We start from the raw sequence: 26,819 nt of genomic DNA, 5'->3' as shown, positions 1-26,819 counted from the left end.
CTGGTTAAATACAAGGAAAAGACTCCCTGATTGGCCCATCAATTGACTCTTTAATCAGGGAGTTCATATTCCAGTAGGCCAACCTCAACCGTCTGATTGAAGTCATTACAAGTACTACCCATAAAGTGATGTAAGAGGACACATGACCTCCACCGAGGAGATCAGTTTAGTGATAGATTGAGCCCTGTGTACAGGCAAGCATGGAGACAGCTCCGAGCTTGAACCCTTTTCTCTACATATGTATGTAGCACTTGAGTAAATAAATACATATAGCTCATCTACTTAAGACGACAAAGACTTCATTATGACCTACCAAGTGGTATCCAACGCCCTGCCACATGGCGACAGCAAATGGAAAAAACACAAAACCTCATCAAAAATGCAGAAGAAATCTAAAGTTCTGCAAATTCAGAGAAAAATTCAAAAAATCATTTCGACTTCCCAAGAATCTCAAGAAGCTAAGGCGCAGAAGGCAATTGCCAAAGAAAAGCTCCAAAGGAAGGTTAGGAAGTTGGTGGCAGGAATTAAATTCTTCACTGCAGCAGAAGAGTCTATCGAATTCCATGGAAGTCCAGCATTAAGGAGCAATGAGTGACCAATGAGGAAAGATTCTGAAAAGGGTTCTGCAGATAATTCTGCAACAAAAACAACTCAACTTACCAGAGGTATTGTTGAGTTGAATGAAAAAAATCATAAGATGGAGAAACATCTGGAAAAGAAGTGGGCCAAAATTTGGCTAAGGTGGTGAAACAAGTAGGAATGAAGGTTCCATTATTAAAAGATGAAGTTCCATATGTGTTGCGATGAACTGCACATTGAAAGAAGAAGAAATATTGCTATGAAGCTAAGCACAGCATTTATCCATCCCGGTAAAAATGGGATAAATCAACAGCTACCTATCACAACTGCCGAATCAACAAAGAGCAGTTCAATGCCAAGGAATGGATAAAAAGATACCCAGATCCCAGAACAACTTCTAAATCAACAGACTTGCTAACTAACTGAACAGAGTTTACCTGCAATGGCAGCGCCTACCACTCCTCTGACAGCAGTATGAACAAGATATGAAAGGGTCATAGTGTCTCCTAACTGACTGAACCTTTGAACTCAGAGACTTGAAGAGGGGAAATAGAGTAGTAATAATTATGTAAATAAGATGGGGTAGTAATAACAATGTACGTAGAATCATAGAATCCTACAGTGCAGAAGGAGGCCATTCGGCCCATCGAGTCTGCACCGACCACAATCCCCCCAGGCCCTATCTCCATAATCCCATGCACTTACCCAAGCTAGTCCTCCTGACACTAAGGGGCAATTTAGCATGGCCAATCCACCTAACCCGCACATCTTTGAACTGTGGGAGGAAACCCGAGCACCTGGATGAAACCCACACAGACACGGGGAAAATGTGCACTGTCGTACAGACAGTGATCCAAGCCGGGAAGCGAACTGGGTCCTTGGCGTTGTGAAACACCACTGTGCTACCGTACCACCATGAAGTAAACAAAGTACATGAAGTAAATAAGAATAACTTAAAACATATTGAATAAAGACCTAGAAGAGGTGTAGTATTAGGGTCTGGCACATAAAGGATTAATGTGGAACTGAGTACAGTCCCACCCACACAGCGATGTAAGAGAAAACATGACCCACACCTAGGGGTCAGTCTAGTGTTGGATAGAGCTGTGTGCATGGAGCAACCATGGAGACAGCTCCTAGCTTGAACCCTGTACTGTATATATATGTACATTATTCTTGTTTATAAATACATACAGCTAACTTACTTAAGATTACTCATACTTCATTAAGAACTATCAAACGGTGGCCAACACTCTTCAGCAGTACTGATATCAGTTCAGTCATGTCTTAGACTCTCTCTTGAGAGGTTGGAACCTTGCCTAGGAGCACCATACCTACTCTGTAACCTGTTTAGGTGTAATGCTAATAAACATGTTTTAAGCAGATACCAGAGTATGTCAACAGTCTGCCTACTGACCAAACTCCATGCCTAGAGCCCAAGATAGAAGGACACATCTCAGAACATATCGGAAGTAATGTGGCATGCACAGACGGACTTGATCCTGACTTCAAAGGTTCAGTACAAATCACTTGTATCCAGAAATGGGTGCAGTAGTATGTATCCTCCGAGCATTGCAGCATTAAAGAAAGAGTGAACAGAGATAACACAGAGAAGGACAAGATGCAGGAATAGAGAAGGGGAGACGGAGCAGGAAGAGAAGGAGAAGGGTTGCTGATATTTGCAACTTTTCCCAATTAGCCTGCTATTGTTGCGTAAGGGAGGTCACTGAGGTTCTGTACTGCAAGAGAGCTGAGCACATTTCATTGTCTTTTGCCAGAGAGAAGCAGGCAAAATGAGCACATTGCTTCATGAGCATTGCAGGCTTTTCCCATTGCAGCTTCCCAGTTGCAATGTGGGTGTCGCATTCCAACCCTGTGATGTGCTGCAACCAAAAGGGATTCCACTCCCTCAGTGTCCAGCTGGCATGTAATCATAAGCAGCTTATAATGCACGTCAATGCCTGGTGCCCTGCCCGCAACATAATACCTTCATTCTGTGACTGCTCAGTGTGCTATCTGCACTCGAGCCAATATGACAAACCAGAGAGATTGAGCTATCATTTGGAGACATCACTCTAGTGCACAACCCATGCACATGTTGACAGTGTGCACATAAAGCCATATGAAATATGATAGTCCAGACCATTGGGGTGCTTAAACAACATTTCCACTGCTGGACTGCTGGGGAGGAGCCCTGCAGTACATGGCAGAGCACCCGTCATTCATGGTGGTCTGCTTGGTGTTTCGGAATCTCGCCACCCTGCGGGCACAGTCTTTGCCACTAGCTGCACAGTGAGCAGCTGAAGAGGAGGAGGAAGGCGAGCAAGGGATGAGGCAGCCAACACATTCCCTTTCTGGCAGGTCTGTCTGTGATCAACACATCCAAGTATGTTACCAGTAAACACAATCTGAATTATCTCACCCATCAACTGTCTCACACAGTAAATATTGCAGATGTAATATTCTTATATTACAAACAGGAACCAACTCTCCAATGGTGAGTGCCAGAAGGATAGATTAATCCTGTCATCACCCAATACCCAAGTAAGAACCAGCTAGTATGACTGAGTAACCTGGCTTTATTTAAATCTCCCTAGCAAAGAAGCACTGAATTCTAATATTTCCACACTACTTTACTGAGGTCAGCCAATGCAGCAATGCCCTGGTGTTAAAACCTATGATGCTCATCTGTTAAACTCACCATACAGATCCGTTTATCCACTGAACAATCTGAAGGAAGTGTAGAATTAACATTTATAAGGAAAAGTGGTCACGGATGAACAAATACTTAAACTCATTTAATTCTGGTCAAGTCTGCTAACTGCAGAAAATGGCAACGTAGAACAATTTAAATTGTAATCTTGACTACAGTTTCATCTGATTACCTCTGAGACTTGGGGAAATTTTCACGTTGGTTTACCTTTATGAAATTTTACCCATGGTTATTCATCTTTGTCAGGGGGTTTAAGTAAATGTTAAAGTGAACATGATAGTGTGTGGTCTGTTACAAGGAGTCGGGTGAATAAGCCAAACAACCTCTCGTCATTCTACACTACCTTATCATTTTCACTTATTATTTTTGTTACGGTGCTCCAGCTCATTTCAGCTATAAGTTCTATCTTTTTATGAGCTCCATGTCAGTTGTAACTGAATTTAGAGGGTGGTGATGCATTACTAATTTAATTCTCTTGACGTGATAGCTTTGTTGCCATTTAGAAAAAGGTGTACATAATTGAGGATAAGTCTGTTTGTTAATCATATTAAATTGCAAATACAGTGCAAGAGACAATTTTAAGCAGCTTGAGTTTTATTATAATTATTATAATTATTTTAATGTTTCTGTGAAGTGCTTTTTACAGAGGGAGGGATGGTAAATGTTACTTTATATGGTTAGTAAGAAGGTAGTTTGAAGGTGTAAATCTTTAGCTCCTCATTTTCCCTTTTTTTTCATTTTTGTTGATAGTATATGATGCATAATTATGTACACTGCTCATTAACTATTCAGGGTATCACATCAGGATGAAGGAATAGACTTTCTAATTATTTTAGCGGGCTTTAAGCACAGCTTAGTTCGCAAGAGGAGCTGCTGCATAATTATGCTAACAGTCTAGCTTCCACTTTAATAAAGAAAAATTTAAGTAAATGTGATAAAATAATTTCATCCTTGATTTTCAAGTAATGAAGCATCTTAAATATATGTCTGCACTGCATGGGACATTTACAAATATGGATGGAGTTGTTACTCCATCGCTGGAGTTCTACCGCCTTGCCCACCATCGAGTCAGAGCAGGTGAGGGGTGGACAACAAAAATGCCCATTGACCTCGGGTGGGGATTTCTGGTCCTGCTCGAGAGTGGCTGTAAAATCCCGCATTAAGTCACGGCAGATCTTGTATACTTACGGCAATAATGTCATTTTGCTGTCTGATCATTCATGTAAGATGATGAACAGTTCACTTATTTTAAATCACGAATAACCATCAACATTTAAACGTTTGACCAATACATAGGTGCTGGATGGCCGGCGCAGACACAATGGGCCGAAGGGCCTCTTTTTGTGCTGTGTGACTCCACTCAGGAGATCAGCAAGCTTGTTTGTGTATAATCACCAATAGAAATTCAGGCAATCTCTGTGAATATTGATGAATTATCCACACACCCTCATTCAAAAATTAAGAATTATATTTAATAAATTGGATTCAGTTTTTAAATCGGGTGTTACTGAATGTCAAAATAATTGGAACACTAAGGCCAGAGTTATGCTCAAAAGCACCGTGAAGTAAGTTTCAGAAAACATACCTCCATTTCCAAAGCTCATCTCTGCTTAGCTTTTTTTTTGCAGGAATATCAGTTTTGGCAAAACTTATTCTTTTGTTAATGTATCATTGAATGATATGAACAATACCCAGGGCCAAGGCATTTATTTGTCCTCTCATCCACAATGACTGTATGAGAACTCTAGCAGTTTGAGCAAAACCTGACATTTCTCATCACAATCTACACTAACAGATTCAAACAACAGGCTGTGGGACTTGAAGATGTCGACTTTAGTGAAGCAAGTGCACTTTTGAAAAGAAAAACATGCATTTATGCAGCAACCCGCATGGTCACTGGACACATCAAAACACTTGATAGCCAATGAAATACTTCTGAACTGTAGTCATTGTTATAATTTAGAGAACGTGGCAGTAATTTAGGATATACAGCAGCCAATTTGTATAGAGTAAGCCCCCACAAAAAAATCAATGGGATAATGAAGATAATTTGCTTTTGCAATGTTGACTGAGGAATAAATATTGGCTGGCTTTTCTTTAAAATACAGCCATGTATTATGTCTTATTTACACCAGAGAGGGCAGCTGACCAGGCCACTTGAGTGTTAATCTTGATTTCTGTGTTCAAATCCTGGAGTGGGACTTGAACCCAGAATCTGATAACTCTGAGGCAAGAGTGCTACAACTGAGCCACAGCTGACACTGCAATTGCTGATTGTTGTGGATCTATTGTTGGGAAGGCTTGTGAAAGATAATCAGTCTCTGTAAACCATCTGAAAATAAAGAATATTGCAGCTTAAAGAAAACAATAAGATTGAACCTCTACAGTTTCCCGAATTATAGCCGAGAAGTGACAAAGTCAGCAACTCCATCCATAATTTGACCATTGGTGCTTCCAGCTTGTAATGTATTTCTTGTCAATGAATAAAGGGTGACTTTATTGCCCACAGAACTGACATTAAAGTCAAAGCCACAATCAATAATTCACATTTAACAGAGCAGCCCATTGATATAATGCCCATAGTTAATTTAAGGATTCCTCAAAGCTCGATCTGAAACCATTTACAGGATGAATAGAATATCTACATAGATGCGGTGATTTCAACTGGTTTTCGACTGAAAGTAATAGCTAACTCATGCTGCAGCACTTAAAAAGGGTGAGTCTTTTGTAATAATGATTGCAAAACAACTGGAAAACACTGCAAGCAATGGAACAGAGAAGAACAGTACTATGCAGTGAATTATATCACAATGAGAAGGGATTTAGTTGCAAGCCCTTAGAGGGCACCAGAGGCATTTCTGCGACTGGATGTTGTTTCAAAATTCAAAAGGTTATTTTTAAAAGCAATTTTCATTGATGAAATAGAATGGCAGATTTAAAAAAAAGGGTCCAATACACTTTAAAATTTCACTTCATGATAATTGGTAAAGGGATTAACCGTAACTGTTTTATAATAGCAGGTGTTGTGGGAAGTAACTGGAAGGCCATTCAATAAACAGTCAGAGAGAAAATGTGCTTTATTATTTTTTTACGAGCATATAAAATATAAAATGGCAAAAAAATCAATTTTGTGCAGCCTGACACACATACTAACTGTGACGCCTTATCAGAACCATACACTCCCCACCCATCTGGAACATTGTAGGAGAGGCCAAAATAAACCCCAGATCAACAGCCCAGTCCAATTTCAAAAAAAGTACTTATTCCATCCAAAAAAAACCCAAATTCAAAGTAAATCCAGCTCAAGGTCCCCACAACAGGGACAAACAAGATCCAAGCTGAGAAGATGAGGCATTGCACCCCACCCTGGGCTTGATCTGACGCTTCATCTTAGTCAAAAGATTGAGATGGCTTAAAAAATTTCACCAGGCGACGCCTTGGTTGAACCTCATCGGTACCTTAATCATTGACTCTACCCTAGCCTGGGAGATCAACCAGCCTGAACATGGACTCTCCCCTGCCAGGTAAGTCCAATTAGGGGTAAAAGCGGATAATGCCTCTCTGACTCCCTCAGACAGAGGATTGCATGAATCCTCGTTTACATTACAGGGCACCATTTCTTATATAAAGTGATCACCCTCTCAGCCAGGAACAGGTTCAGTTCTGAAGTTCAATGAATCAACACTCACTGCATGTGTTAGCAACCTATTCCACACTTCCACTGTTTTCTGGGAAAGAAGAACTGCCTCTGGTCCAGCCTAGTTCTTACATAACTTGTAAGCATGGCCCCTGAGCTTCCCTAACATATCTACCTTCAATAACTAGTCTATCTGACCTGTCTCACATCCGTAACACTATACCTTTTGAAGTGAAACATGACTTTCCAAACATGGGCCCAATTCCCAAGCACATCAGGATCTGTTTATAATGGTGGAGCAACCTCGACTGTCCTAACTCACATATCATCCATAAACCTACAAATCATTTCCCAAACATCTATATCAAGATTGCTGATGAAAATGTCAGTAGCAAAAGCCCCAACATCAAACTCCTGTGGGTCACCACTGGTAACTGGCTTCCAAACAGGTCCAAATCCATCAACAATCACTTTATCTTTATGGACACTCAACTAATTCTCAACCCATCACAACGCATTGTTACTATTTCCACAAGATTATTTTTGTAGAGAACTCTCTTATGCAATACCTTATCAAAAGTTTTCTGAAGTTTTTTTTTATTCATTCATGGGACATGGGCATCCCTGGCTGGCCAGCATTTATTGCTCATCCCTACTTGTCCGAGGGCAGTTAAGAGTCAACCACATTGCTGTGGGTCTGGAGTCACATGTAGGCCAGACCGTGTAGAATAGCAGATTCCCTTCCCTGAAGGACATTAGTGAACCAGATGTGTTCTTCAGACAATCGACAATGGTTTCATGGTCATCAGTAGATTCATAGTCCCAGATTTTTTTATTGAATTCAAATTCCACCACCTGCAATGGTGGGATTCGAACCCGAGGCCCTGAACATTAGCTGAGTTTTTGGATCAGTAGCCCAGTGATAATGGCACTAGGCCATCACCTCTTACGGCAGACAGCGTTGACTGAATTACCCTCGCATACATGATTTATTTACTCGAGTGGATGCAGCAGCCCTGATTATCCATTCATCTCTGCAACTGCCCACCAAAAGAAACACAAAAGGAATTTAATCTGCCAGTAGAGGGCCTATTCTCATCATCAAATGAACTGGAACTTGTGAGAACTGGCTTGCTCCATAAACCTTGAGATCAGGTACTTGACGAGACATGTCAAGATGATGGACTGGCTATTAAACCCAAGTGTAATAAGTCATAGATGCCAAGAAAGTGCATGTCAGAGGGGTGAATGAGATTTTAAAAACTGTTCTATTTCAGAACCGTTCCCAAAGATGCTGCAAATCATTGTGGATTAATTGATTTGAGAAATTTGCAAAATTAATGAACACTGTCATTTTTCATATTATGCAGAAGATTTCTTTAATGAAGGAAAAAACTGTGCTAATTTAAAAAAAACTATAGTCAAACTCAAGTTAATTTGTTTCACTCTGATTTTCCATAATTGCTTCTGGATCAACAATTTCTTCATTTAATGTTTTATTTGGTCAAAAAAGGTACAAACACCGACAGCCACACGTGCAAAGCAGAGGTGTCTAGTTGGCTGAACTGACCTTTTGGAACTTGACTTAATAATGACAAGCTGAAGGAAATACGGTAGGGAAATAAGATTGGAAAATGAGCACAGTGATTACAACTGTTCGTCCTGAAGGAGTCAGCTGTGCTGGCTGCTAGTTTCAATGATATTAGCATGATTCCTTCTATTCTTAGGCAGCTCCTCATGATCGAAGATGACTTGCTTCCACTCCACTTCCATGGGTTCTGAGATAGCTGACAAGCCCAGTTTGTGATCTGCAGATCCTGCCACATGTGGGGCAAGTGATGAGATCTTCAAAGGTTTGCATGTTCCCCCTGATGCCTTGGTTTTTCTCCTGCATGCTCCTGATGAAGTTTCTCAATGTGTTGGGTGCCTTCCCAAATAAACCTTCTCCATTTTGGTCGGTCACAAGCCAGGGACTCCCATGAATCAGTGAGGATGTTTGACCTTTCTTCAGGGATGCTTTGAGGGCATTCCTGAACTATTTTTGTTGTCCTCCTGGGTGCCTCCTGTCACAACCAATTTCCGAGTGGGGTAGTAGCTTTGGGAGTGTCAGGCTTACAAATTTCATGTCTCACCAGTGAGAGCTGGTTTTGAGTGATCAGCGCCTTGATGTTGGGCATTTTGGCTTGGGCAAGGATGCTGCTGTTGGACTACCTTTCTTGCCACCCAGTTTGGTGGATCTTACAAAGGTACCACTGAGGGCCCATCAGACATCTGCTATCGGTTGTCCAAGTCTTCAAAGTTTCTAAGAGCAAGGGGACCAATGCTGCCCAGTGAACAATAACCTTAGTCTTGTGTTTGAGTTCCTGGTCCTTAAATACTCTATTGCTCAGTTCGCTGAGGGCCGAGTTGGCACAATGGAGGCAATGGTGAATTGCATCATCTTTGTTTGCCTTTGTTGCATGAAAACTTCTAAGTTTTGGAAAATGATCCAGGTTTTCCAGGCTCGCTGCGGTAGAGGTGTTTCGCTGAGGGAGCAGGTTGGAAGAGGACTTAGCTTTACCAGGTCTTTAATGAAAGGGTCATTTTCTCACTTGCTTTTGAGAAGTATCAGCAAAGACATGCAGCAACAACATGCAGCAATGGCATGCAGTCCAGCAAAAATGTGGCAGATAGAGTGTAATGTGTGGAAATGTGAGGTTGTCCACATGGGACAGGAAGAATGGAAAAGTGGAACATTATTTAAATGGACAGACTGCAGAATTCTGCAGTACAGAAAGATGCTGGTGTCCTTTCACAAAAAATCAGTCTGCAGCTCCAGCAAGCAATTAGGAAGGCAAACGGAATGTTGGCCTTTATTGTAAGGGTGATAGAATCCAAACTGAGCATCAGAGAGCAGGTTATTGTTGCGTAAGTGTCACTTGATAACACTGTCCATGAATCTCCCATCACTTTGCTGATCATCGAGTGTAGACCGATGGCTGGTACTTGGCCGAGTTGGATTTGTCCTGCTTTTTGTGGATAGGACATACTTGGGCAATTTTCCACATTCTGTTAGATGCCAGTGTTGTAGCTGTACTGGAACAGCTTGGCTAAGCGTGGTGTTAGTTCCGTAGCACGTGCTACAACTACTTCAGCCGTTTCTTGATATCACATGGAGTGAATCAAATTGGTTGAAGACTGGCATCTGTAATGTTGAGGATCTCTGGAGCAGGCCAAGATGGATAATGCACTTGGCATTTCTGGCTGAAGATTGTTGCAGATGCTTCAGACTGTTTTTTTTGTACTGATATGCGAGCTCCCCTATCATTGAGGACAGAGATGTTTGTGGAGCCTCCTCCTCAAGATGGTTGTTTAATTGTCCATCATCAGTCAAAATGTGGCAAAGGTTTTATCTGATCCATTAGTTGTGGGTTTGCTTAGCTCTATCTATTGCAGGTTGCCTTTGCTGTTTGGCATGGAAATATTCCTGTGTTGTAGCTTCACCAGGTTGGTCCTGACTTTTAGGTATGTCTGATACATTCTTCATTGAACCAGGGTTGATTCCCTGGCTTGATGATAACAGCAGAGTTGGGGATATGGCAGGCTATGAGGTTACAGCTTGTGGTTGAATGCAATTCTGCTGCTGCTAATGGGCCATAGTACCTCATGGATGCCCAGTTTTGGAGTTGCTGAAGCTGTTCTGAATCTATCCAATTTTGCACATTTCTTGGTGTGAAGATGAGGCTTTGTCTCCTTGAAGACGGTGTGGTGGCTCCTACCAATGACTCTTATCAATACTGTCACAGGCAGATGCATCTGTGAGAGGTAGATTGGTGAAGGTGAGGTCAAGTAGGTTTTTCCCATGTTGGTTCTCTCACCACCTGCTGCAAGCTGTGTCTGGCAGACCTGGGCCATTGAATTCCACCAGCCAGAGTTCATCTGTATCATTGCCTCCCTCAGTGCTTCTTGCGAGTGATGTTCAACCTGGAGGAGTATTGATTCATCAACCGAGGAAAGTGGTAGGTGGTAATCAACAAGTTTTCTTGCCCATGATTAACTTGATGCCGTGAGTATTCTTGCAATTTTGCAATCTCGTTTTCCCTGTTAGATACAATAGTGTATATCTCTATCAGATCACCACTCCCTTTCAAAGGTGAAGAATTTAAATTCCTCATGTGTTTCCTCATATCTGAGACCTCGAAGATTTGGAATCAGCCTTCTGCCTCTTCTTTGTATCCCATTCGAAGATTTGAATGGCACCCTGGGCAGGAGTAAGGCAGCATGATACAATGTCTACACATTCTCCACGTGTCTGCGTGGGTTTCCTCTGGGTGCTCGGGTTTCCTCCCACAGTCCAAAGATGTGTGGGTTAGGTCAATCGGCCATGCGGAATTCCCCCTTAGCGTCAGGGGGATTAGCAGGGTAAATACGTGCGGTTACAGGAATAGGGCGTGGGTGGGATTGTTGTCGGTGCAGGCTGAATGGCCTCATTCTGTGGTGTAGGAATTCTATGATTTTGTGTTTCTATGAATAAGAGTATGGAATTTACCATCCTGTCGTCACCATTCTTCCAGCCACCACCATTTTGATTGGAGCGTGCAGGAAAAACCTAGTTCTTCATCGTCATTGAGGGTTCAATGGCACTTGGCAAACGCCGATGCATTATGAACAATTGAACAATTATACTAGGTGTAGAGCAGGCAAACCAGTGGTCCTGAAGGGATTTCCCCAAAGCTGCTCCAAAAGCAGAACAGGTAGACCGCTTTGTGATTTCCCGGAAGCCATTACTGCTATTATCATTTCAGGAAATCAAGGAATTTGTGGAGCGGGTGGGAAAGCGCAGCTGAAGCCCAAGATCAGCCAGGATTGTAATGAATGACGGAGTAGGCTTAGAGTAGGCAGAGTCTACTCCTGCTCCTAGTTCTTGTGTTTTTGTTCCTTCTAACTGTGCAAAAATTGACCCGTTTAATCCTCTGCCCTGCCATGAGAAAATCTTGTCTGAATTTCCTGTTCCCACCATGATGACTTGGAATATAACATTTAGTGCTAGTGACAATAAATTTTTAATGGGGATCGTAAAATCTTTTATTGACCTCTTCAGAAACATCTGGCTAAGTGAATCAAACACACAAGACTTTTATACAAATACCAAATGGACTGTTATTTCCATCCTGTTTTAAATGTGCATAAATCAGCTTAAAAGAAACTAATAGCTTATAAATGGCTTTTGAAAATACGTTATGTGTAATTTCTGAAAATATTTCATGGTATAAGAAGATAGAAGGACATTTTTACTGTTGAGGGAATCCAACGAAGGCTTACCAGGCTGATTCCCAGAATGGCAGGACTGACATATGAAGGGAGACTGGATCAACTGACTGGGCTTGTACTTATTGGAATTTAGAAGAATGAGAGGGGATCTCATAGAAACATATAAAATCCTGATGGGACTGGACAGGCTAGATGCAGGAAGAATGTTCCCGATGTTGGGAAAGTCCAGAACTAGGGGACACAGTCAAAGAATAAGGGGTAAGCCATTGAGATGGCTTACTGAGATGAGGAAGAACTTCTTCACTCAGAAAGTTGTGGACCTGTGGAATTCTCTACCACAGAAAGCTGTTGGGGCCAGTTCGTTAGATACGTTCAAGAGGGAGCTGAATATGGCCCTTGTAGCTAAAGGGATCAAGGGGTATGGAGAGAAAGTGGGGGTGGGATACTGAAAGTGCATGATCAGCTATGATCATATTGAATGGTGGTGCAGGCTCGAAGGGCCGAATGGCCTACTCCTGCCCCTATTTTCCATTTCTTTTCTATGTTTCTACTTCCATAGACGAACACATTACATCATATGTAGGAAAGCGAAAGGCACAATTTTAAAATTGCTGCTTCCTTTGTGTATTTCTTTCACTTTCACAAAATGGGTTCAAAAGATTTAATGAACCTAATAATTGTTACAGCTATCCCCATGATATTATGGGGTGGCACGCTGATACAGTGGTTAGTACTGCTGTCTCACAGCACCAGGGATCCGGGTTCAATTCCGGCCTCGGGTCACTGTCTGTGTGGAGTTTGCTCGGTCTCCCTGTTTCTGCGTGGGTTTCCTCCGGTTGCTCCGGTTTCCTCCCACAGTCCAAAGATGTGCGGGTTGGGTTGATTGACCATGCTCAATTGCCCCTTAGTGTCAGGGAGATTAGCAGGGTAAATACATGAGGTTACAGGGATTGGCCTGGGTGGGATTGTTTTTGGTGCAGACTCGATGGGCGGAACTGCCTCTTTCTGCACTGCAGGGATTCCATGATTACTGGCACAAACGTATTTCCATTGTCAACAGTTTTCTCCCCTTCTCATGTGAATATCTTGCTTGGATACGGATCCTTGGCCACACTCCGGGATGGCACTCAAGTTACTAAACAGCAACCACGGGCAGGAACCTGGCCAAGTTCCCTCTCCCTGGTCCAATTGTAGCACTCTCACTACTCCCATTGTTGTGATCAGCTAACTAAATACAGATGAGGGATTGACAAAATAGAAGAGAGCAAACATGGGAAAGGCAGCCAAACTGGTTTGACTGTCAGAGCCTGACAAGTATCTGTCTCCAGGAGCTGCAAGTGGAAAACACCAGCGATAGAAAAATAGAAATCTGTTAGAACTATCAGGAGCATTCTTAACAGAAAAGTAATCTGAATAAGATAATGAAGTCAGTTTTAGAATAGGTAAAGGGATGATGGATTATATGTCGCAGCATATGCAAAGAAAGATTGTAGCTGTGGCAGTAGATTTAAATGGTATATTAAAGGCCGGATAGGTTTTTTAATGGATAATTAGGGTAGAAATATTAGGCAATATCAAGGAATGGAAGATGTGTTGAATAGATTTTCCACATCCATTTTCATAATTGGAGGCTGCAGGCGATTTCCACATCCAAGAAAACGTAAATTTGTAGTAATCAGTGAATCACAGGCTGTGAACAAATTCAAGGGATTAAAAAGATAAGGACACCTGAACATACTGCGATATAAGTAAGAATCCTCAAAGAATGAACAAAGAAAGATTTTGGTTAATAATTTTAGAAGCTCTCATCTGTCTACCTCAGGGCAACGTAGGTTTCAAATTGAGCTGATCGGATTACATAAGGTGTATGGTATATAACAGGCCATTTGGCCCAACCATTCTATGCTGATGGGAACTGTAATGTATGTTGGGGCATGCCCCTTTAAGAGAATAGGTCAGGTGACCTGGGACTCATGCTCCACACTGGCTGGAGCTTGCCTCGCCAGTCTTGTCCTGACTGCGCTAGAATAAAACGTGTTAATGAACAGTTCCAGTTAGTTTATTACCACTGACTTCGTGGTTCATTATTAGTCTCAATATCAGACCTCAAACATAAGGAGAGCAACCTACTTGTGTCTCCTTCTGAATCTATAAGTATATTCCTCTATTCCCTTCTCCTCATATGCTTGTGTAGCCTCTGGAGAATTCTGGAGTTCATTGCTATGGTGGCTGGGTGCTGACTCTCTGTATGCCCTCAAGAAAGAGCTGGATTTGTTGGCTCCTGACTAGGGCAGAGATTGCACCATATACAGCCAAAGGCAAGCATCCTTATCGGCAAGGTTTGGCTTCTAGATTGGCTTTGATCACCTGAGGGAGGGGGGTCAGAAAGGAATATTTTTCCCTTTTTGTTTTTCTTAATGTTTTCTCCCCCTTCCAGGAGATTTACATGGCTCCAGGGGCCATTGGGGCGGGTGGGATGGGATGGGATGGGGAGAGGGACGGAGGTTAGGGAGAGATGTGGGGAAGAAGTGTTCAGCCATGATGCTCCAGCTATTGTGGGACGTGTTAAGCTTGATGACCACTTGGTTCATGCCTGACATTTTTGTATGTTCGTGTCAATCCAGCTGCCAAAACCAACAGCTTTTCAAAATATTTTCTCCTGTGCTATGGAAAGATCAGTTATATGTACAACTCAAATTTTTATTTGATAGGAAGGCGAGCGACTCTAAATTTTTATGGATGGGGTGATAATTTAAGACAATGAAAGGAAAGTGAATATTCCTCACTGCTGTGATAGTGCGATCAGAAATGAAGGCCGAAGTGAGGTAAAGGTGGAATTTCTATTAATTTAAGTGATTCACTGGTGACTTTTTAGCTCCTGAGGCAGGAGGTTTTAAGTTCCACTCCAGAGATAAGCGTTAAGATAATGAGGGAGTGCTGCAATGTTAGAAGTGCCTTTGGATGAGATGTTAATCTGAAGCCCCATTGTAGAATCATAGAAACCCTACAGTGCAGAAAGCGGCCATTGGACCCATCGAGTCTGCATCGACAACAATCCCACCCAGACCCTATCCCCGTAACCCCACATATTTACCCTGCTAATCTCCCTGACACTAATGGGCAAGTTAGCATGGCCAATCAACCTAACCTGCACACGTTTGGAGTGTGGGAGGGAACTGGAGCACCCGGAGGAAACCCACGCAGACATGGGGAGAATGTGCAAACTCCACACAGACAGTCACCTAAGGCCGGAATTGAACCCAGGTCCCTGATGCTGTGAGGCAGCAGTGCTAACCACTGTGCCACCCTAAAATAGAGATCTTCCTTCTCAGATGGCTGTAATATATCCCATGGTCCTGTTCAAAAAAAGGGCACTGGAATTGCCTTGGCCAATATAAATCCCTCAATCAACAGATTTTTAGGACATTATCTCATTGCTGTTGTGAGAGCTTGGCGTGTGAAAATTGGCTGCTACCTTTCCCCACATAGCAAGTGACTATATTTCAAAAATGCCTCATTGGCTTGGATTAATCCAAATAATTTTTGCTAACACTGGCATTTTTTTTTCTCTTATGAATCACTTGCTGTGTATTTGTGCTTGAGCATCAATAAATTAAGAACAGAAGCAGAGACAGGAGAAATTATTATGGGGAAATGAGGAACTGGCGTAAACATTTAACAAATGCTTTCTGCCTGTCTTCACAGTAGAAGACACAAATTGCATACAGGAAATAGTGGGCAACCTAGGTGCTAAAAAGAGCGTGGAAATTAATATCAGCAGAGAAAAATAGATGGACAAACTTGGACTAAAATCCTCAGTTTTTGGTGACCTACATCCCAGCATTATAAAAGAGATCGTTGCAGAGATAATGGATGCACTGGCTATGATTTTCCAAATTTCCCTCGATCCTGGAACTGTCCCAGAAGATTGAAAGTTAGCAAATGTGACACCACTATTCAAAAAAAGGAAATTTAAGAGGAAACAATGATGTAGCCTAACATCAATCATTGGGGAAAGTACTGGAATCTGTTAGAAACAAAATCTTAACAATGCACTTGGCTGTTCATGGTATGATCAAACAAAGTCAACATGGTTTTAACTAAAGGGGAATCTTGTTGGACAAGTTTATTGGAGTTTTTTTGAGGATGTAACTATTAGGGTAGATAAAGAAGAATCAGCAGATGTAGTGTACCTGGATTTCCAAAAGGCATTTGATAAGGTGCTGAAGGTTAATAGGCAAGATAAGGGTTCGTGAAGCTGAAGGTGATGCATTAGCATGGATTGGTTAATGGACAGAAAACAAAGAGTAAGCATAAATGGGGCATTCTCAAGTTGGCAGACTGTGACTTGTTGAGTGCCGCAAAGATCAGTGTTGGAGCCTCAGTTATTTACAGTCTATATTCTTGACTTGGACAAAGAGACAGAGAGTAATATATCTAAGCTTGCAGAAGTACAAAACTTGGGTGGAAACATAACTTGTGAGGAGGACACAGAAAGTCTGCATAGAGGTATAGGACAGATTAAGTGAGTGGGCAACAAGGTGGCAGATGGATTACAATGTAGTAACATGTGAGGTTATTCACTTTGGTCATAAGAATAGAAACCATTTTTTATAAAAGGCGTGAAACTTCTAAACGTTGATGTTCAGAGATATTTGGGTGTGCTTGTACAAGGAATTCAAAATTAGCATGTTGGTACGGCAAGCAATTAAGAAGGCAAGTGGAATGTTGTCCTTTATTGCAAGGAGATTAGAATACAAGAATAAGGAATATTTTCTCCAATGTTACAGGGCTTTGGTGAGACCACACTTGGAGGGCTATATGCGGTTTTGGTCTGTATAGTTAAGAAAAGATATACATGCATTGGAGACAGTGCAGAAGAGGTTCACTAGGTTCCTGAGAGTTGTCCTTTGAAGAAAAGCTGAGTAAATTGGGCCTATGTTCACTGAAGTTGAGAAGAACAAGGGGTGATCTCAATGAAACATACACAATTTTGAAGGGATTTGAAGGGTAGACACTGAGGCTGCTTTCACTGGCTGGGAATCTAAAACAAGGGGACTGAGTCTCAGGACAAATGATCATTTACTTAGGACTGGGATGAGGATACATTTATTCACTCAAAGGCTTTTGAATCTTTGGAATTCGCTGAAATGATGGATGCTCCATCATTGAGTATATTTTAAGCTAAGATAGAGAATTATTTGTTCTCCCTGGGAAACAAGGAATATTGAATTGAATTGATTTATTATTGTCACATGTATTAGCATACAGTGAAAAGTATTATTTCTTGTGCGCTATACAGACAGAGCATTCTGTTCATGTAGAAGGAAAGGAGAGAGGGCAGAATGTAGTGTTACAGTCATAGCTAGGATGTAGAGAAAGATCAACTTAATGCAAGGTAGGTCCATTCAGAAGTCTGATGGCAGCAGGAAAGAAGCTGTTCTTGAGTCGTTTGGTACGTGACCTCAGATTTTTGTATCTTTTTCCTGACGGAAGAAGGTGGAAGAGAGAATGTCCGGGGTGCATGGGGTCCTTTATTATGCTGGCTAATTATGCTGGATATGGTGAGTGGGCAGTAAAATGGAGTTGAAGCCCAAGATCAGCCATATTTGTATTGAATGGGGTAACAGGCTACAAGGTCTATTCAAATTCCTATCTCCTGAATTCTTGTAAGAGGGAAGATTGGCCAAGAAATGTCATTGGAAGTTAAAAGTGAGTATGCAGTGTAAGGAGTATAACAAAGCATAACAAATCAACACCATTTTATGAGAGATGAAATCAAGTCCTCAATTCATGAGAAATATTAGGGGTGGGATTTTCCGGCTGCGCTCGCCCCAAAACCGGAAAATCCCACCTGAGGTCAACGGACCATTCCATGGTCCACCCCTTGCCTGCTACAATGGGCAGGAACAGGAAGATTTGCCCCTTGATGTCCAATTTAATTAGATTGCCATTGGACAAAAACAACTGATTAACTGAAATATTTCTAAAGTTTAAATATCTATATCATCTTTGAATATGCTGATAACTCTTACAATTTCTAAGTAAAGGTTGTTTTTAATGACTAATCCAATTAAGATTTCCTGATTAAAAGCACTTACCCAAGAAGGTCACAAACAATGAAATAAAATAACTTGAAGCTCACAATAACTAAATATCAGTAATTAAAAATTACATACCAGTGATCTGAGAAATAGACATATAATAGCATCGTTGTACCAATTAAAATGTTTAATTGGTTTTTATAATAAATCATGATTGCATATTTGAATCTCCACAAATTTTAAGAAGTGTTGTTAAAAATATTGTGATTGTCATGTGGTTGTGACAGAGGTATGATGCAAAAAACAGACATATTGGCCAAAATTCTCTGGCTGTTCACGCCGGTGGGATTCTCCAATCCCATCGGCAGTGCACACCCGCCCGTGAGTTTCATGCCGGCATGGGGTGATGTCAATGGGAATTCCCATTGCACCACCTCCTGCCGCAGGAAACACGTGGCTGAGAGGCCGGAGAATTTCACCCATTTACTTGGTTGTCACTAGTAAAGGGTTCAATACCTTTGCTTTTCTTAGTAGTCTCTGCAGCTCGTGCTGAGGTAGTAGGCCATGGTTTTTGACAAACATAGGCATCTCTGGTGGCCAGTGTGTCTGGTAGTAAACAGTTCCATGGATCTCCATGTATTTATTAATAACTTCAAGATACTTCGCTTTTCCCTGAAGAGCACAAAATTAATGAGAGTCAATAACTTCTTAAGAAATCATGTCAAACAGAATAAAGTATGCTATTACGTTGATGACCCATAACATGCAAAGTGCTTAGCATTGTCTCCACAGAATATCAATCCCGTTTTTCTGTTTTTACAAAGTGCTGAAGTATCAGTTGAAAATGCATTTTGAGCACAATGAAAATTTAATGGAATGAGATAATTTGTATTGATGACTGACTTTACAGTTGTAGTTGTCTACCACCCCTATAACTGTTGTTTATTACCTAATTAGCAGTTAGTACTGCAACTTCCTTGGCCAATACGTTTTCTTGGCAGGTCCATGTGTAGATGTCATTTCTACCTATCCTAGACAAAAATGTAGACCCTTGGAGGAACCAATGCTCTGATGAAAGTTGATGATAGATAGTACCACAGTTGAGTATATTAGAAACTAGCAGAAAATCCACAGTGGCACAGTGGTTAACACTGTTGCCTCACAGCGCCAGGGACCCGGGTTCAATTCCAGCCTCTGGTAACTGTCTGTGTGGAGTCTCCACATTCTCCCCATGCCTGCGTGAGTTTCCTCCAGGTGCTCTGGTTTCCTCCCACAGTCCAAAGATGTGCAGGTTAGGTGGCCATGATAAATTAATTTGATTTATTATTGTCACACGTATTGGTAAACAATGTAAAATATTGTTTCTTGCGCACTATACAGATGACTTCCAGAGAGAAGGAAAGGAGAGGGTGCAGAATATAATGTTACAGTCATAGCTAGGGTGTAGAGAAAGATTAACTGAGTTTAAGGTAGGTCCATTCAAAAGTCTGATGGCAGCAGGGAAGAAACAGTTCTTGAGTTGGTTGGTACATGACCTCTGACTTTTGTATCTTTTTCCCAACGGAAGAAGGTGGAAGAGGTTATGTCCGGAGTGCATGGGATCCTTGATTATGCTGTCTGCTTTTCCGAGACAGTGGAAAGTGTAGACAGAATCAATGAATGCCCGTTAGAATCCCAAGTTGTGTAGGTTAGGGAGATTAGTGGGGTAAATGCGTGGTGTTACAGGGGGTGGGCCTGGGTAGGATGCTCTGTTGGAGAGGTGCTGCAGACTCAATAGGCCGAATGGCCTCCTTCTGCCCTATGAAAAGTGAAAATGGAAACAGGCAGTTTATAAGGTCTAGGGATAATAGAAAAGAAGTAAAATGAGATTTTGTAAAAAGCAAGAGAAAGCAATGCATTTTTCAACCGCATAATTTGGGGTAAAGACTGTTCTCATTTTTTATGTCTCATACGCAGTGAAACTGTTTCAAATGAGAATCTTGACACACAAAAATGTGTTGACAGAGTGAATCATTTAGACAACTCAAAGTACATTTATAGTTTTCTCTGTGAAAGGAAATCGCAACTCATACATTTACAAATACTGTAGATAGGCGCTTCACATTATAAAATCATTCTCACTCATTTGACACAGATCGTTCACCAGATGAGGGCTTTTGTAATGATGTCTTGTATTCACAACATACTGACTAGCTTATTTTCCACCTGGTACATTTTACAAAACAACCTCAGTATGGTGTCAATCTGGTTATACCCTCAATTCTGGTGATGACCTGGACTTAAGCAACTCAACAGATCATTATGGCCCTGTTGTTGCCATTTTAATATGGTGAGGCTATCAGAAGACAAAGGATGTGTTAACAACAAGAAATCCAGAGCTTGTAACAAGGGAAAAACAAATCAGGGCAGCATGGTAGCACAGTGGTTAGCACAGCTGCCTCACAGCATGTTCGATTCCCAGCTTGGGTCACTGTCTGTGTGGAGTTTGCACATTCTCCTCGTGTCTGTATGGATTTCCTCTGGGTGCTCCAGTTTCCTCCCACAGTCTAAAGATATGCAGCTTAAGTGGATTGGCCATGCTCAATTGTCCCTTAGTGTAGGGGACTAGCAGGGTAAATATGTGGTTCTACGGGTGTAGGGGCTGGGTGGGATTGTGATCGGTGCAGGCTCGATGGGCCGAATGTCCTCCTTCTGCACTGTAAGGATTCTATAATTCTAAATCATAAGATGCCACATTCTATCCACTTTCCTATCTGCCTCAGAAACCGGGACAATAAGTAGAGATCTGTGGCCGGAATTCTCCGACCTCACCTACAGCTGGGATTCTCCGGTCCCGCTGCAGTGAATGGAGATTTGACTGAGCACCAAATTCTCCATTCTCGGTGACAGTGACAGCAAGTTGTGTGAGACCGGAGGATTCCAGCCACGAGCTATGGAGCAAAATAAAGGCCTTTGAAATGCTGAAGCCAAGACTTAATTTAAGATGCGTAATATTCTACGTACACACCATAAGACAAATGAAGAGGTGCTTGAAATTGCAAGAGCAAAAAGATCCTTAAAAAGTGACACTCAGAAAAGAAAATGTCTGAATTTCAGACATTTGATCAGAGCTGAAAAGCTATCAAGATCTCTTTCAGAGGATAAAGTAGAGGACGGCAGAAAGAGGGGTCGACTGAGGTGTAGTTAGAATCATAGAATTCCTACACTGCAGAAGGAGGCCATTCAGCCAATCGAGTCTGCACTGACAACAATCCCACCCAGGCCCTATCCCCATAACCCCATGCATTTACCCTAGCTAGTCCCCCTAACACTAAGGGGCAATTTAGCATGGCCAATCCACCTAAGCTTCATATCTATGGACTGTGGGAGGAAACCGGAGCACCCAGAGGAAACCCATGCAGACACGGGGAGAATGTGCAAACTTCACACAGACAGTGACCCGAGGCCAGAATTGAACCTGGATCCCTGGCGCTGTGAGGCAGCAGTGCTAACCACTGTGCCACCATGCCGCCCAATTGCACACTAACCATAAACCTTCACCAAAAACATTTCAATATATCAATGGTTCAATCTCATTCTAATACCAATCCCGGTGGTTAATTTTTTTTTGTATCAGGTGGACAATCAACGGTTGTGTATACTTCAGGAATCCAACAATGCATATACTAATATTCAGAAAACATTTGGTCCGATTTTGGGTGATGGATGTCTCAGAACATTTGCAGACGAGTTACAGGCAGTGGATGTATGAGGATGAAGCAAGACAGAAGAGAATGACATACCATTACATACTCCTGCTACGAGTAACTACAAGCAGCTCACTGCTATTAAGAAGTAAATTGGACAGCAGCTTTTGGTGACTAGGCATTTGCAATTAATTCTACAGGTGCTGCCCAATTTTCCTTTCTTGGCCATAGGTTTTGCTATACTGGTACCTCACTGAGGGACTCAGTGCAGTATTAAAATACATAAGGGGCATGTACAGATTGCTGTACTTATACCCACTAAACAAACAAAAAAAACAGGGTTAGTGCATTTAGATGCAAGTAATCTTTAAAATTGTGTGTTAAATAATAAGTACTTCCACAAGACCATCCTAGCAATGAAAATTTAGTTTGACAAGTATGATATCTCATTCCTTCACATTTTAATTATTATTGGAGTTTTATAATCTTTTCTTCTGTCTCTTTTGTTGGTATCTTTAAATTGCATATTTCTTTTCTTTTAGCTCTTTGTACATGATGTTACATTGCATTAAATGTTTGAATTTATTACTTCCTTGCTTAGACTCTGAAAGGACAATTTTCCCTGGATATATTAGGTGATGGAGAATTGCTGTGGTGGCCAATGTGTGGTCTTAAGCTTGAATGTCAGTTTAGCGCAAGATGCCATCTTGATAAAGGTGTTGAAGCTTGTGTGAGGAACAGCTACCCTGAGGAACATTCAGGAGCTGACAGCCATTCTAATTGCTTGCTATCCCTCTTTATGAAAGTCACGTGATACTTTGGTGTCGCGTGCTTGACTTAATGTCTTCTTCTAAAAGCGAACAACTGAGTTAATTTTTTAAAACTTATTTGTTCATGGGATGTGGGCATCTTTGGCTGGAGCAGCATTTATTCCCTATCGCTAATAACCCCAAGTGGCTTGCTAGGCCATTTCAGAGGGTATCTAAACGCCAATCACATTATTGAGGAGTCACATGTAGGCCAGCCCAGGTAAGGATAGTGGATTTCCTTCCCTAAAGGACATTAGTGAACGAGATGAGTTTTTACGACGATTGACAATGGTGATCATTGGACCTTTAATTCCATACTTTTATTGAATTCAAATTTCAACATCTGCAGTAGTTGGATTTGAACCTGGGTCCCCAGAGCATTACCCTGGGTCTCTGGATTACTAATCCAGTGACAATACCACTATGCCATTGCCTCCCCGTGAGAGGAAACAAGTTGATGGTGAAGATTTTTATTGTTAGTTGAATATATATTACCATTTGTTGTTCTCTTCTGTTTGAAGAAGATACTTGAAATATATCAGGAGAGCTTCTGGGACATTTCACCAGTACTCCATCAATATTTGTTCTGGAAATTCTCTGAGGAGTTCATCTACAAGGAGTAATTGTTGTGGAATAGGAAAAGAATCTCTCCTAACAATGGGTTGCTGCTCAAAAGTCTATGAAAGGTTTGTGGGCAGCAATAAACTTGATTAATGGTGAGAATATTCTTTCAAAACTGATTGCAAAAATCCAGACCAATGGCTCAAGAGGCAGGATTTTCTCTCTGGGGTGGGAAACATCAGTTGGGACTGTTTCTGGGTCCCAAACCCACCCTGGGGAAACAGTCACACATTGGAATTTTCATCAGAGACCCTCTTTAACTGGCCTGGAGGTAAACCTGCCATCCAATTAAGGATGACGTGTGGGCCCACAAAGCTGGAGGGTTAACCAGAGGCCTTCCAATTTAAAGGAGCAGCAGGCTATGATGGAAAGTAAGTCAGAGAGAGGATGCTTCAAGATAGAAGCGCCACCCTCTCAAACTTCTGAAATTCTAAATTAAAAATATAACTTCTGCAGCCAAGCCACTGCTGTGAGGAGGATGCCCCTCTACATCCAGGCAGACAGGGAGGGACTCTAGCCCTGCTAGATCATAGAATCCCTACAGTGCAGAAAGAGGCCATTCGGGCCATCGTGTCTGCACTGACAACAACCCCTCCCAGGCCCTATTCCCGTAATCTCATGCATTTACCCTGTCACTAAGAGCCAATTTAGCATTGTCAATTAACCCAACCTGCACATCTTTGGACAGTGGGAGGAAATCGGAGCACCCGGAGGAAACTCATGCAGACACAGGGAGAACATGCAAACTCCACACAAGACAGTGACCTGAGGCCAGAATTGAACCCAGGTCCTTGGCGCTGTGAGGCAGCAGTGCTAACCACTGTGCCACCGTGCCGCCCTTCTGGTCCCGCTGCTGTCAATGGGATTTCCCACTGAATGTGCCCCACGCTTCTGGGAAACACAAAGTGAGGGTGCACAGGCAGCGGGAGGTGAAAATCCTGCCGGCATGAAGAGCCAGAAGATTGCACCCATTGAAATGTTTTGTAATGTTCCTTTCAGATATTTTATGAATAAAGTCTATTTTTTGGAAAAAAAATGAACGGTGGAAATCTGATACTCTCTAAAAAGCTGGTGAGGCTCGGGCAATTGAAGATTTAAGAAGTGCGATCAATAGATTTTTATTGGGAAAAGATATCTAGGGTTATGTAACCAAGATGGGCAGATGGAGTCAGGATACAGATCATCCATGATTTAATTGAGTGAAGGAACAGGCTGAAAATGCTGACTGTCCTCCCTCTGGTCGTCTGTTTTTATGTTCTGAATGCAGGAAGGTAATACCTTCAAGCTTAAAATAGCTTGGCAAGATTTATCAGCAGATTCTGTTTTTTATTAAATTTTGTTTGAATCTCAGTAAGTCAAACAGGAGATCAGTCAAGCTTTAGGTAAAGAAAGTCAACTTGAGTAAGAATGATTAAATCTAAAAAGAATGCTTTATTAGTACCTGCGCAGATGCAGCTGTAGAGAAATTCCATAGCTATGAAAAGTAATTGATCAGGGCTACAAATCTATTAATATTAGATAGAATAATCTGATTTATTCATCATATTTAATTGCTGTTGGGTTTTGATCCGAAAACAAGAGGCAGGCATTTGTAAAACCAGTTGAAATGACTTGATGACAAATAAATGTTATTGGATAGGAAAGCCCGATGGGCCAGTTCCTGAACCACAAGAGCACATTCAATAAATCAGTCCCTTGATGCTTCAACCCAGTGAAAATGTTTTTTTTTAGTTTAAACTTTCAAGGTATTTTTTCTATGGAATAATATTGCTTATGTGAAAATCTTACACAATGTGCATTATTTCATGGCCTGAAAATGCATGCCCATTTACACAAATTTTGATTTGATTTATTATTGTCACATGTATTAGTACACAGTGAAAAGTATTGTTTCTTGCGTGCTATACAGACAAAGCATACCATTCATAGAGAAGGAAGGGAGATTTGCAGAATGCAGTGTTACAGTCATAGCTGGGGTGTAGAGAAAGATCAACTTAGTGCGAGGTAGGTCCATTCAAAAGTCTGATGGTAGCAGGGAAGAAGCTGTTCTTGAGTCGGTTGGTACGTGACCTCAGACTTTTGTATCTTTTTCCTGATGGAAGAAGGTGAAAGAGAGAATGTTCGGGGTGCGGGGGGTCCTTGATCATGCTGGCTGCTTTTCCGAGACAGTGGGAAGTGGAGATAGAGTCAATGGATGGGAGGCTGGTTTGCGTGATGGATTGGGCTTCATTCACGACCCTTTGTAGTTTCTTGCGGTCTTGGGCAGAGCAGGAGCCATTCCAAGCTGTGATGCAACCATAAAGAATGCTTTCTATGGTGCATCTGTAAAAGTTGGTGAGAGTAGTAGCTGACATGCAAAATTTCCTTAGTCTTCTGAGAAAGTAGAGGCATTGGTGGGCTTTCTTAACTATAGTGTCGGCATGGGGGCACCAGGACAGGTTGTTGGTGATCTGGACACCTAAATATTTGAAGCTCTTGACCATTTCTACTTCGCCCCCATTGATGTGGACAATGCTTCCTGAACTCGATGATTATCTCCTTCGTTTTGTTGACATTGAGGGAGAGATTATTGTGGTCGCACCAGTTCACCAGATTCTCTATCTCATTCCAGAAAGGAATGAACATATAAAAAAGGGAAGCTTAATATATTAGATGTCGTGCTTTTGAGTCTGATCAGAATTTCCCAGGTCAGGAGAACTGAGTCAGAGAGTTCTCAATGACTAACAATGTCTGTTTGAACCAGCTTGGGCTGAATATGCTAAGCAATAGTAAAGCACTACCAGAAAATATCACACCAACTCCTTCTTATCAGTTCCAGCTGGAAACCAGAAGCTCCTCATTAGCAGGACACAGGCAGTCAAATGATAAGTTCAAGTCATCGTGGAGTTCCACACACCCCACCACTGTAGTAAACCTCCCCTGAAATTCAATATCCTGAGTGTGAACGGATGAAAACACCAGCCAGTATTAAACTGGCATCGAGGGCGGAATTCTCTCAAAGCATTTCTTAGGCCCACTGCAGTGAATAGAGATTTGACTGAGCGTCAAATTCTCCGTTCTCGCTGGCAGCAGTGGCAGGGTGTCCGACACCAGATAATTCCTGCCTAAGTGTTGTCCCCAGTGGGAAAACCAGTGAGATTTCCGCAGGGAGGGTTGCTGCAATTCAGTTTGCAATTCAACCACACATGGAAATTATTCTGGAGCCTGGGGATATTCTCACTGAATTCCCCCAGACTTAAGAATTTTTTTTGGAGAGAGGACCTGAAGATGTTAGTATGGCTGGCTTATCGAAGATTGAAGTGCCATTTTTAAAGGGTGCCCGGAGCTCCAGACAACCGTACACTCCCCCCTCCCTCCCTACTCAGTGACCAAGACCACAACCCCCCAAGTCACTGGAATCCGGCATCTCCCCACTCGCTGGTACTAGCACCCCCACCGTGAGCAAAGCCCTGTTATGGACCCCTCCTTCAGGCACCCCCC

General features: G+C 41.9%; 1 protein-coding gene across 1 annotated transcript in view; it reads right to left on the bottom strand.

Annotated features, from left to right (window-relative positions):
- mgat5b (alpha-1,6-mannosylglycoprotein 6-beta-N-acetylglucosaminyltransferase B) overlaps positions 1-26,819 on the bottom strand; it is a 911,118-nt gene that overhangs the window by 52,027 nt on the left and 832,272 nt on the right. Inside the window, 1 exon segment of the mRNA XM_078225993.1 lies at positions 18,740-18,895. Coding sequence (XP_078082119.1) covers positions 18,740-18,895 — 156 coding nt within the window.

This window comes from Mustelus asterias, chromosome 12 (assembly GCF_964213995.1).
Source record: "Mustelus asterias chromosome 12, sMusAst1.hap1.1, whole genome shotgun sequence".
NCBI classification, from domain to species: domain Eukaryota; kingdom Metazoa; phylum Chordata; class Chondrichthyes; order Carcharhiniformes; family Triakidae; genus Mustelus; species Mustelus asterias.
Note: the sequence above shows the minus strand (reverse complement) of the source record. Positions and strands in the feature narration are given on the sequence as shown.